The sequence below is a fragment of the Bos indicus x Bos taurus genome, chromosome 6 (genome assembly GCF_003369695.1).
Source record: "Bos indicus x Bos taurus breed Angus x Brahman F1 hybrid chromosome 6, Bos_hybrid_MaternalHap_v2.0, whole genome shotgun sequence".
Classification (NCBI taxonomy): Eukaryota; Metazoa; Chordata; class Mammalia; order Artiodactyla; family Bovidae; genus Bos; species Bos indicus x Bos taurus.
The window spans coordinates 15,147,749-15,159,962 of NC_040081.1; the positions used below are offsets into that span (position 1 = coordinate 15,147,749).

The following is a 12,214-nucleotide window of genomic DNA, read 5'->3' on the forward strand; positions in this document are numbered from 1 at the left end:
CAGTTCTATAAATAGCAAAGCAAATATAAATAACATTGAGAAGTTCCTGGCAATCCATCTCAATACAGCAGTATTTTAGTGTGCTTTATATATACCTAGTTAAGCCTGTCTAGAGTTACTGTGATTTTTCTCACTTTATGGATGAGGAAGCTGAGGTCCAGGAAGTCAGTAGTTACTGGACTTTCCAAGTTCATGCTACTTCTGGAACAGCTGTCAACAACAAAATACTGTTGGGTTGTTTAGTTGCATAATGAAGTAAGTAGGATAAAATACTGATGCCTGTTCCAGGCAGTACATAGAAGTAAAGGGTGCATGATTCATTCTGTTTCTCCAGTTACTAATACGATTTTTCTGATTATAACAGTAGTATGTGTTCTTTATGGTTTCAAATATGTATTTGGAAAATAAAAAAAGAGTATAATGAAGAATACAAAGATTATCCACCACTGGTTGACATTACATTTTTATCTTGTGTGTATATGTATATGTGTATTTATCTTCCAAATATATGCACATGTGAAGACACAATACATATAGAGAAATTTATTGTGTTTTTGATTGTTAATCCTTTTCACTTGAAATTATATTGTAAACACTTTGCAATTTCATTTTATATATATGAAGATGTAGATTTAATGGCCACATAGTAATCATAGAATTTATAAATTGTTTTGTACCACTTCTTGCTAGTTTTATGCATAAGAGTGGTAAATGGATTCTTTCTGGGTAGGAACTCTTTCTAAATTTTTTTTTCCTGTTGTCTGTTAATTCAAAATTTCATCCAGAGGCTAATTTCAACTTAGATAGATTTCAATAGCAAAGCATGCATACTAGTTTTTAATATACTGTTTTGTGTAAATAATTATAACAAAATTCAGTCAACTAGACAGCTTGTGATAGCCTAGAAATTTCTCTAGAAATTTCTACAGAAAGAAACATTTTTCTTTGGTGACATAAATACTGTGTTCCATCAATCCTTTAAGCAAATTATCTTTCTGTGTAAAATTACAGTTCGTATCTATTTTATTAAGTTTGTGTATCTCTTAGTAGTAAAACAGCTGAAAGGTATAAGAATACTATTTTTTACTAATGACATACAAATTATATGTGGAGATCTAAAAATTTCAAGTAGGATGCACTACTTGGAATTTGGGGTAAGGAAGAAAAGTTTAATCTCTGAAACCAACACTAACATGATCCATTCATTGTAAAATGGATTGGTTATCCATTTGTGACAATGTTTTCAACAAATTACTTATTCAAAGAAATAATCATATAATTATTGTAATAGTAATAATTACAGAGTCCCATCTAAATCTAAGCAAGAAGCCTAGAGAACCTCCCTGAAAAGAAAGATATAGGATTAATACATAATACATAATAAGCAGGAATTCTGGAAAAATGCATTGTGACTGTCATGATGAAGAGTTATCATGGGCAGTGGTTTTGGTGACTGGGAAGAAATAACTGCAAAAGAGAGTTGGATAGTGAAGGTCTGTTGATGTGTGCCTAGGGAAGCAGGTACCCAACTAAGCTGGTACATGTGTTCCAGATCATTTGACAGATCTGCTCTTACAGAAAACAGTGTATGTGGAGAAATCTGTTGGTTGTTTACCACACTGTTCCCTTTTCTTCTAGGTACACAGCTAGACTATATTTATTAGCCTCCCTTGCAGTTAGGTGGCAACATATGATTGACACTGGGGCATAAAGTGTGGGCAGAAATAATAGATGGACTTCTAGGTCTGGTCCCTCCATTATCTTCTTCTGTCCTCTGATCAGATGCAAAATATCCAGCACAGAAGTCTAATATTAGTTTGGAGAGAGAGAGGAAGTGGAGCCATAAGAAGGAAAAAGACAGGAATTCTAAGTCATTATCTGGGAGTGAGCTACCTAGGAGAGATGGCAGTCAGGAACATCTCCATTGGACTGTTGCATGAATAAGAAATTTTTATTGCATTGAACTACTACTGATAGCCAATATATGCAATAATTAGGCTTCCCTGGTTAATGCAGTATACAAAGCTGTCACAGCTTGATTGACATCTTTAAAGTAATTGATGTAACTTAGCTCTCCCTTTACCCTAATTAAGTAAACTTTCTTCCTGGAAGAGATACCTAATTAGCTGAAGTGAATATTCTAGTTGACGTTAGCCAATATGTTTTTATTTGTGTAAATTAACAAATTAGCATTCTTATATGTATGGTTCATGTGAATAAGCCTTTCAAGATTTTGTTAACCAGTGCTGAATTAAACAAACTGAGCTTCTGAATCTGCAAATCTGAATCCATAATGAATGATTATGGATTTCTTTTCTTTTTGTTTTCTTTCTCTCTCTCTCATTAAATTAGAAAAATATATGTCCATCATTATTTTGATATGAAATATTTAAATATAACTACCATAAAATTTTAGGAATATTTATATGATAGAATTTGGTTATCTAATAATACATAATCTGAAAGAGTTGTGAAAACAGTCATCACAAAGTCTATTCTACATCCTATGCCCTAAAACTGTCTTTTAGACCTTATATGCTCATGAATGCCTATTTTTAAATGTGTTTTAGCAAGATTGGTTGTCTGATATCATATGCTAATCTACAAGTCTTCTAAATGTTGGAAAGCAGCAGATTAAAAACAAAAAGGTGGTATAATACTAAATGTAGATGCGTTGACAGTAGACAGTATAGCAGCTGATGCTAAAGATAGAGGCATTCACTATACATAGGCACCCTCTAGAAGCACAGTAGTCTTCAGACAAACAAGCCTTAATTAAGAAAGGACTTGCTGAATTCTTAGTACATCTTAAGATGTACACAGTGCCTTGAGGGAATAGGGTGAACAGGAGACAGGGAGTATGATATGCAGTGTGTATCTTCAAAGAGCTTATAATTTACATAAAAAGAAAAGGCAGAGAATATGAACCTTAATAATGATGTTGCTTAAAATCTAAGGACTAATACTAAGGACTGATGAAACTAATAGCATAAAATATGCTCTCAACAATAAGAGGAGCGATTATTCAGGGTAGGTTAGAATTGCCAGAGAAGGCCCTGAGATGGAGATCTTCTTCTTTTGTTAAAAAGTACATGATTAACTGTTTTCATGTTTAAAATACTGTGCACAACACAAATGTGAATAAAAGACCTTAGGGGAAGCCCCACTATTGCCTGGGAAATTTCTAGCTGATGAATCACCAAAGAAACCAAGAAGGAGGAGGTGGGGCTGGTAACCTGAGCTGGTTGCCCATTCAGTACCCTCAGGACGTGCTGTCATCTGCACTCTGAGCTGGGAGTTGAAGATGTCCCTAAACAGGAAACAGGAACTTATTGCATAGCCTAAAAATGGAGCAGGCACTTTGAAGTAGGAAGAGATGTCTAATTTGCTTCTGGCTAAATGACCAGTCATGATTCTGAAATTGCAGATAAAGATAGATTTGTCATCAAAGCTCTGTGGACATTAGAGCCACTTCATTCATTCCTTCAATTAACAATTACTAGGTATCTGCTGGAGATATGGAACAACCACACAACAAAAAATAAGCTTCATTCTCAAGGAATATTCTACAGGGAGGGGAGGGACAGATAAAAGTCGGTAGTTACAGCAAAAGAAATGTCTCAAATCTAATGACAGAGGGATTGAGGTTGCCCTGCAAGCCCTTTGCTCTCTCCCTTTCATACTAACATTTTCTGTCCATAGCACTGTTTGAGTCTATACGCAGTCCTATTATCCACATAAACTCTACCTGTAGTCCCCCTAACCCTCAGACAGATGTCCCTTTCTTTACTAACTTTTCTCAACTTCCAGATCTCCACTTGTATTTCTCCTGTGAGCCCCTTTGGCTCTTACCACACCAGGCCCTTATGACATGGTGTTATATTTGCCTGCTGACTCGTCCACACCCTCCCTAGACAGTAAGTGCTGCTGCTGCTGCTAAGTCGTTTCAGTCGTGTCCAACTCTGTGCGACCCCATGGATGGCAGCCCACCAGGCTCCCCCATCCCTGGGATTCTCCGGGCAAGAACACTGGAGTGGATTGCCATTTCCTTCTCCAGTGCATGAACGTGAAAAGTGAAAGTGAAGTCGCTCAGTCGTGTCTGACTCAGCGACCCCATAGACTGCAGCCCATCAGGTTCCTCCATCCATGGGATTTTCCAGGCAAGAGTACTGGAGTGGGGTGCCATTGCCTTCTCCGAGACAGTAAGTGCTACAAAGTAAGAATTGTGGGGATTTTTCCCTCGGCATTGTCTCTATACCTACCCCTGTGTCTGGCCCATTAGTTAATGTTCAGTAAATACTTGTTTGAAAGTTATTTCAAATTAATATTTTAATTAATTAAGGACTAAGTTCATTATTAAAATATTGTGTCTAATAAGGACATAATACATATAAGAAAAATATTTATTATTAACTCCTGAAATCTATTTTCTGGACCACTGGAATTTCCTGGACCACTGGAATAAACTTCAGTTACCTGGAAGTTTTTCTTTTATGAAAACCTCAGTTTATGAAAATTCTGGAAAGATAGTGTTAGTGAAAATATATTATCCATGCTTTTAAATTTGTAAACATCAAATCAAGAAGATTCCCAGATGTTCCTCCAATCTTCAGTTAACCAGTGGTGACCAATGGGGAAAATATGTAGTAATATTTCAGCCAAATCCACTGAAAATTTCCCAAGGGTATCCTAGCCTCGTTATGTTGTTTATTGGTGCTATCGAACATTTTTTTTTTTACTGTATTTTTTTCTGTCTCCATTTTCCTTTGGCTTACGTAAGAAAAAGATCAGAAAAGATCTTGGTATGCAAACAAAATTATCCTATATAAAATACTCATCTGGGTATTCTAGAAGAATTTCGGAGAAATTGCTGACTACATCAATTAAAGTTAGTATAAATGACCAAGAGAAAGTTTTTGTCGTAAAGGCAACAGTAAAGGGTCTTACCTTGACAATAGCAAAGCTGGTAGAGCTTTCAGTACAAACTAAAAATCACAAAATAGGGCTTCCCTGGTGGCTCAGTGGTAAAGCATCTGCCTGCCAATGCAGGAAACACAGGCTGGATCCGTGATCCGGGGAAAATCCCACGTGCCGTGGAGTAACGAAGCCTGTGGGTCACAACTAGTGAGCCTGTGCTCTAGAGCTGGAGAGCCAAAACTATCGAAGCCATGAGCTGCAACTACAGAAGCCCGCGAGCCCTAGATCCCCTGCTTTGCAATAGGAGAAGCCACCACAGTGAGAAGCCCACACGCTGCAACCAGAGAGCAGCCCTGCTCAACGCAGCTGGAGAAAAGCCTTGCAGCAATGAAGACCCAGCTCAGCCAAACATACACAAATAAATAACATTATTTTTAAAATCACAAATAATTTATAATAAAAATAAAAAAAGAAACAAAGCTGAAAGAACCTTATGGGAGCCACATAGAAACTTGTACACAAATGTTTATAGAAATATTATTCACAATAGCCAAAAGACAGAAACAATCCATATGCTCATCAACTGATGAACAGATAAACAAAAGGTGGTATATCAATATGATATGACTATAACTTGGCAATAAAAAGGAATGAAGTACTGATACATGGTATGACATAGATGAATTTGAAAGCAAGCTAGGTGAAAGAAGCCACTCACAAAATGCTATAGATACCATTCCATTTATATGAAATGTCCAAAATAGCCAAAGCTATGAAGATAAAAAAATAGATTAGTTGGTGCTTAGGGCTGGGCGTATAGGAGATTAGAGGAGTTGATAGCTAAAGGGTGTGGAATTTCTTTTTGAGGTGACTGAAATGCTGTAAAATTGACTGTGGTGATAGTTACACGTATCTGTGAATGTAAGAAAAACTGGATTGCACACTTTAAATGGGGGGATTTTATAGTACATGAATTGTATCTCAATAAAGGTTTTTTTTTTTAACTTTTAATCTGTTGGAAATAGGGTAAAAATTTACTTGCCAGAGGAAATGAATTACTATTTTAGAATATTTTGCAGGAGCAAACAGGCATATGTAAATAGAGGGTAGATGATCTGCTTTTATTCTTGAGAAGCAATGGGTGAAAGTCCATGCCAAATGCTATTTGGAAACCAAGTCCTCATGGGATGGGGTGAAGAGTCTCATTTTGATTTAGATAAGAAGCGACTTTGAAACACAAAACAAGCACAATAGCAGAAGTATAGAAAGCAGGATTCTTCTTGGATAGTTGCTAAAACTTGCCTTTTTTTTATTATTTTTTCAGCGATCTGTAGTAGAAAACATGTGGTAAGGTCTTGTTTTCATATAACTCTAAAATTTTTCAAGAAAAGAAAATACAAGTGAATGGAGATAGAATACAGAAATATATTTCTAGTTGACTTAAGTGGGTGGAACAGTCACAGCTGAACTTTAACACAGGCCAGGGCCAATGCATTCACTTAGGGATGCGGATGGGTGGATGGGTAGATGAATGGATATAGATATAGATAGTCCCTTGAGCTACTGGTGACAACTTACAGCTTAGAAAAAATAATTCAGTGTCATTAAAAATTCTAGTGTCATGCTGGTTTGAGGAAAACATTAGGTCTGATTGAATGGCAGTATTTAAAAAGTCAGGCTTGTCACATAACATTTTAAGAAATTCAGTGACATTTGATATTTAAAAAAAGAAAGGAAGAGAGAAGGAAAAAAGAAGGAAAAAGAGGGAAGAGAGGAAAGGAAAGAAGAGAACTGATATACTGATCTTCTAGTGGTTGGGTGTATGACGCTTCTCTTTGAATGTAGGTATTTATTATTGTGTCAGTTATGGTAAATCGTTACAAAGAATTTCTTAAGGCAAAAAATTCTCATTATTATAGATAAGGATTTGGGCTCATCAGTTAATTAAGAGATTTCTTTTAGCTGAAATGTACATCATAAGTTCCAGTTTTATTGTTGTTTCTTTACACATACTTATTTAATGTAGTACATTAATTCAAGGAAGAAATAAATCAATTGACGATATTTACCTCCTGTTTCTGACCTATTGTATAATGTAATCCTTTGTTCATCATCTTCAGTCCATTTAATTGGAATATTCCATGTGTAACTAGTTTTTAAAAAGAAAAATTTAACTTTGATTACTAAAACATAAAAACATTTCCCAAGTAAAAATAGACAAGCATAAAAGGCAATAGACAAGCATATTTTCCTCATAAGCAATTATCTAGTGTATAGTATACAATTAACACAGTTAATACATTATACTCTTTTATGGTAAGGATAGGCTATGTAATTGCTTTCAATTTATATACATCTTTAAAATTTGGAAATCTGTTTCAGAAAATTAGCTAAGGTGAAGAAGATTATTTCAATAAAATGCCTTGAGACTTTGGGATAGAGGTATTGCATAAATATAAGAATTATATATATTATGTAAGAAAACTGAACATTCACATACATATTCGTATTCACTCTAATATGCTATAGTTCCCATCAAGGAACATAATACATTGTTAGAATTCAGAAGACAATCTTAAAATGCTGTAAAGGAAATAAAACATTTTAGAAATTACATTGAAATGACACTACCACCATCATCCCTTAAAATGTCTCATGCTCTTTAAATATCTCCTATTTAGAATCATGTGAACCAGTGTGCTGCAAAGAAAATCACTGGGCAAGCATGTTTCAGGGATTTTTAGTGTTTTCTTTAGCTCCTTAGTATTTTCTCATGGCGCCAAGGGAGGAGATGAGCTTTGTATTTTGATACAATATGTACACCTAATATTTACTCTTGAAATCTCTTAAGAGAGATCATAAGTATCTTTTTGGTTGTTCTCATTATCATACCTTACCAGTCGAAAAATACAGGAAATCTAGAGAAAAGATGAATCTGAGTTTGGGTTTAGGTTTCACCTCATAGTTGACCGATGATCTGTGGTCATTCAAGTCCCTAACAGAGAATGGGGGAATGATATTTCTCCCTTTCAAGATATAATAAAATTTATATAATTCAGAGAGATGTGTTTGTCATCTGCATGAAAGAAGTAATCCTTTGTTTTATAATTAGTGAAATGTTTTATAGATTGAGCTTTTACTAGCTTTCTTGAAGGATTTTTTTGCATTTGAATATTTTCGGCTGTAAGTTTCACAGAACCAATACATGAACTGTTTCTTGGATCTTAGACATTGTCAATGGTCCATCCTTATCCCCTTGAATCCCTTTGTCGTGTTTGTACTTCCAGTTGTAGATTCCAACGTGCTTTCCCTGCCAACAGCCAGCACCGGGTCTGTCTGTCCAAGGACTGCCCTCTGGCTGCCTGATCAAGGAAAGCCAGAAGTTCCTGAAAATGTACATCCTTGGGTGCAGTCTTTAGCCAATGATGGCTGGGCGTGAGAGTGTTCTTTGCCCCATCTTGGCAGGACCACGCTGAAGCACGGTCTAGAAGTTCCTTACAGGGTAGTTGCCTTGGACAGCACCTACCTGTTGTATTTTGCTGTTTGATAGCCCACCGCCCAATCCCCCACCAGCCTTTCCTAGATTTCCTTATGAGTCACTCTCACTTGAATGATCAGAGTCTGATTTTAGTGAACCTAAGAATGATACCTTATAACTTCTTGACAGATAGACAAAGAAACGTTTTTTAAAAGTCATATCCTACCTACAGATTTCACTCTCACTGCTCTGCTGATTTGGTGTTGCTATGTAGACTAACATTGCATTCTCCTCAGCTTTCCCCCTTGCCAACCCAACTGAAACAACTGATTCTGCAGTGTCTGGATACCCTATGTATACAGTTAGGATTTCACACTTCCACTGTCCCCTCTAAGACATGGTGTTTGGGACTAGGCTGTGCCTGAGAGTAAGCATAAGACATATTACTAAGGTCATATAAAAAAATATTACTCTGAGGTCTGTAAGAGCATCATAAGACAAAAAAGTTTAGAGGGTTGAGGCTATATAATTTTATAGTTTTGGAACCACTTGCAGGATCTAATATAATCTGAGTAAAACAATAGATTTGAGAGTACAAAATATCAAGAAATAGAAATTACATAAATGAAATGATAGAGTTTCTTATATGTTATCTAAACTTCAAAAGTATATTTTTAAAGGTATAATTCACTTTTTAAAAGACTGGCTGATATGCTTAGTTCCATTGGCAATAACGTTTTTTTGTTGTTGTTGTTTGTTTGGAGAGGGATCCATAATGCAGGAGTAGTTTTAAAAAATCCAATTCCACAGGTTTAAAAACACCATTGGCTGCCTTTGACCTAACAAATCAGTGGATGTGAATGAGAGAAGGGAACAACTACTGTGAAACTTTCCCAATGGCAGTTTGTTTCTCAAGAAAGAAGTGTATTTAAAAAATTTTATATGTGCAAAGACTATTAAATAGCAGTATTAAAGATAGACAATCTGATCTGCTAGAACATAAACAGTAACTGTAAAAAAAACAAATTATGGTTAATAAAATGATCACATAAATTATGTAGGTTTATATAATTGAACTGTCACCTGATAACAGATCAGGTCTAAGTATCAAATCATTCACGTATTATGAAGACGAAAGGATGAAAAACAAAGTCTTCTCCATCATAATCTGTCCTCTCCAAAATAAAGCATATACAGACACTCCCTGACTGACTTCATTGGGCCTAAAAACTCAAATTTTCCTATATTTTGGCGTGAACTATTAATTTTCAGAACCTGCACTCCAGCAAGATATCCAGTTTCTCTGAATTTCATTTATGGTGGGAGAGCTGAGTGTCTGAGGCTTTCAGGGGGTTGTGGGGGTGGGGAGGCTGGTAACAGGTTTCAACAAGATGACCACCACTGGCTTCTCCAGTTTAAGTGCCAATCGGTTTATTGGAAGTAGCTTATTTAATAATTCTGAGTGTTCTTCATCCTCCATGCCTTAGACAGAAAGTTTTTGGCAATTTGAATTTTTGGAAACACCTGAGGTGCTACTCATGTGACTTAATTCCCAAAGTCCTGAATTGGAAGCCAGGAAACAGATTCTGTTCCCTACTACATGGAATATGTATTATAAAGTGGGTCTATAAAGCTTTTTCAGTTCTCTAGAAATATGGCTATGACCCCTATAAACAAGATGAAAACAACGTTCTAAAAGGAGATTGTTCTTTGCAAATTCATCTGAATCAATTCCCTGTACACTGTTTATTCTTTAACTGGAAATTTTAGCTCAAGTCAATCTTTGGAACATCTGCCACATGCCCCCAGCCCTAGCCCCTCTCCTGGTGCAGGCCCCAGCAACTCCATCACCTCTCACAGGGGTCACCCGCTATAATATGATCCTAACAGGTCTCCCTGAATCCACACTGGCCCCACGTGATCTGTCCTCCATAGGACACTAGAGGGGAACTTTGAAAAATGTAAACGTGATCCTGCCTGTTCTTGCCTTAACTTCCTTGAATTTGCACTCTCTTTTGTTCAGAACCTTTAACGTGCTCTGCACGCCTGGCCCCCGCCTTCCTCTCCAGCTTTATCCCACCCCCGCCCCCCCTCAACTCTTCCCAGGGCCTCTTTGTCACCCAGTTCTTGGAGCCAGACTGCCTGCATTCAAATTGAGGGCCCATCACTTACACTCTGTGCAACCTTGAATAAGCTGTTTAATCATGTTCTGCCTAAATTTCTCCATCTGTTATAATAAAATACTCTAAAGGACTTAAAATTGTGGCAGCTACTTAGTAAACGCCCGATCAGTATTGCATATCATATGTATAATGCTCCTTTTCAACGTTAGAGACTTCATACGTGTTTTCTACTTTGACAACCCTGACAGTCACCCTCAACATCAATTTTTACTCAGTTTAAGAATCACTTCCTCAAGACAGAAAGTCTTCTGTAGCCTTCTCTACTCCACCACACCTCTTGCCTCAGGCTCAGTGTATCAGTGGACACATATGGCAGGAGAGAATAATTACTGTGAAACTTCCAAATGCAAGCTTGTTTTGCGAGAGAGAAATGTTTCTAAAATTTTAATATCCAGAGGCTCTAGCAGTATTAAAATGGGCCTATCTATTGATAATTTGCTGGAACATACAACTAACTATAAAAGAACCAGCTTACGGTTATTAAATTAAACACTTCCTGAGACACTTTCTTTGCACCCTGTAATTCTCCTTCCTCATATTATCCTAATTGCTATTGAATAACTGATCTTGTGATGCTTTACATATGTGACTGTAAGATAAGGTCAGTGAGACTATTCAAAATGAGAGGAAGAAGGTGAAGGGTCTTTACAATAGAAATCAGGCAGTGGCAATTAGAAGCCACCTGGAGTGTGGTGGGTACAAAATTGTCTCCACCCAAAGCAAGTGTTAAGCTAAAAGACAATTAAAATCAGCATGGATGAAATTTGAATGGTGTCTAGGGGATTTAGTGTATGGCTTTGGAGAAGGCAATGGCAACCCACTCCAGTACTCTTGCCTGGAAAATCCCATGGACAGAGAAACCTGGTAGGCTGCAGTCTATGGGTTGCAAAGAGTCGGACACGACTGAGCGACTTCACTTTCACTTTATTTAGCCAGAATCCTGTCTAGGAGGCGCTTCAGTTGGGTAGGGGGTCAGTGGCTGGGAGATCCTATGGTTGTGGTTTTGTTCTCTTCAGTTGGGAGCAGTTGGTACTCCATTAATGTCTACAAAAATAACTAATTATACAGCAATGGCTATAGTATTAACTCTTTTGTAAAAGTTGTTGTCATACAAGGGTGATAAGTTTGGAAACCACTGGCTGTGTGGCTCATATTTTGTCAGCTTTTACAATAGTTGAGATGTTTAAGAAATCTGGCAAATTAGAGGGAATGACATATTGGATTTGTAATTTTAACTGAAATTCTTAGAATATCTTAACTCAGTAGTCATGTTTAAATGTCTAGAAAAATCTGATTTTGCTGGGGTTTTTTTTGTTATTGTAATTCTATTGGACTGTAATTGACTTACAATGTCAGTTTCAGGTATATAGCATAATGATTCAGTAATATATATGCATATATCATTCTTTTTCAGATTCTTTTCCCATATAGGTTATTGTAGAATATTGAGTAGAGTTCCCTGTGCTATACAGTAGGCCCCTGTTGGCCATCTGTTTTATAGAGTGTGTGTCAGTTAATCCCAAGCCCCTAATTTATACTCCATCACCGTGTTTCCCCTTTAGTAACCCTAAGTGTATTTTTGAAACATGTGAGTCTGTTCCAAATATCATTCCATATATGTGTGATATCATATGAT

At 36.6% G+C, this 12,214-nt stretch overlaps 1 protein-coding gene and 1 long non-coding RNA gene across 10 annotated transcripts in view; one reads left to right on the plus strand and one right to left on the minus strand.

Annotated features, from left to right (window-relative positions):
• The window catches only part of LOC113894026, a 124,848-nt gene that overhangs the window by 58,730 nt on the left and 53,904 nt on the right, over positions 1-12,214 (plus strand). The gene's annotated exons all lie outside the window — the stretch shown is intronic.
• The window catches only part of ENPEP (glutamyl aminopeptidase), a 78,963-nt gene that overhangs the window by 24,590 nt on the left and 42,159 nt on the right, over positions 1-12,214 (minus strand). The window contains exon 11 of the mRNA XM_027543833.1: positions 6,987-7,066. Within this exon, the coding sequence (XP_027399634.1) occupies positions 6,987-7,066 (80 nt within the window). The remainder of the gene's footprint in view (positions 1-6,986; positions 7,067-12,214) is intronic.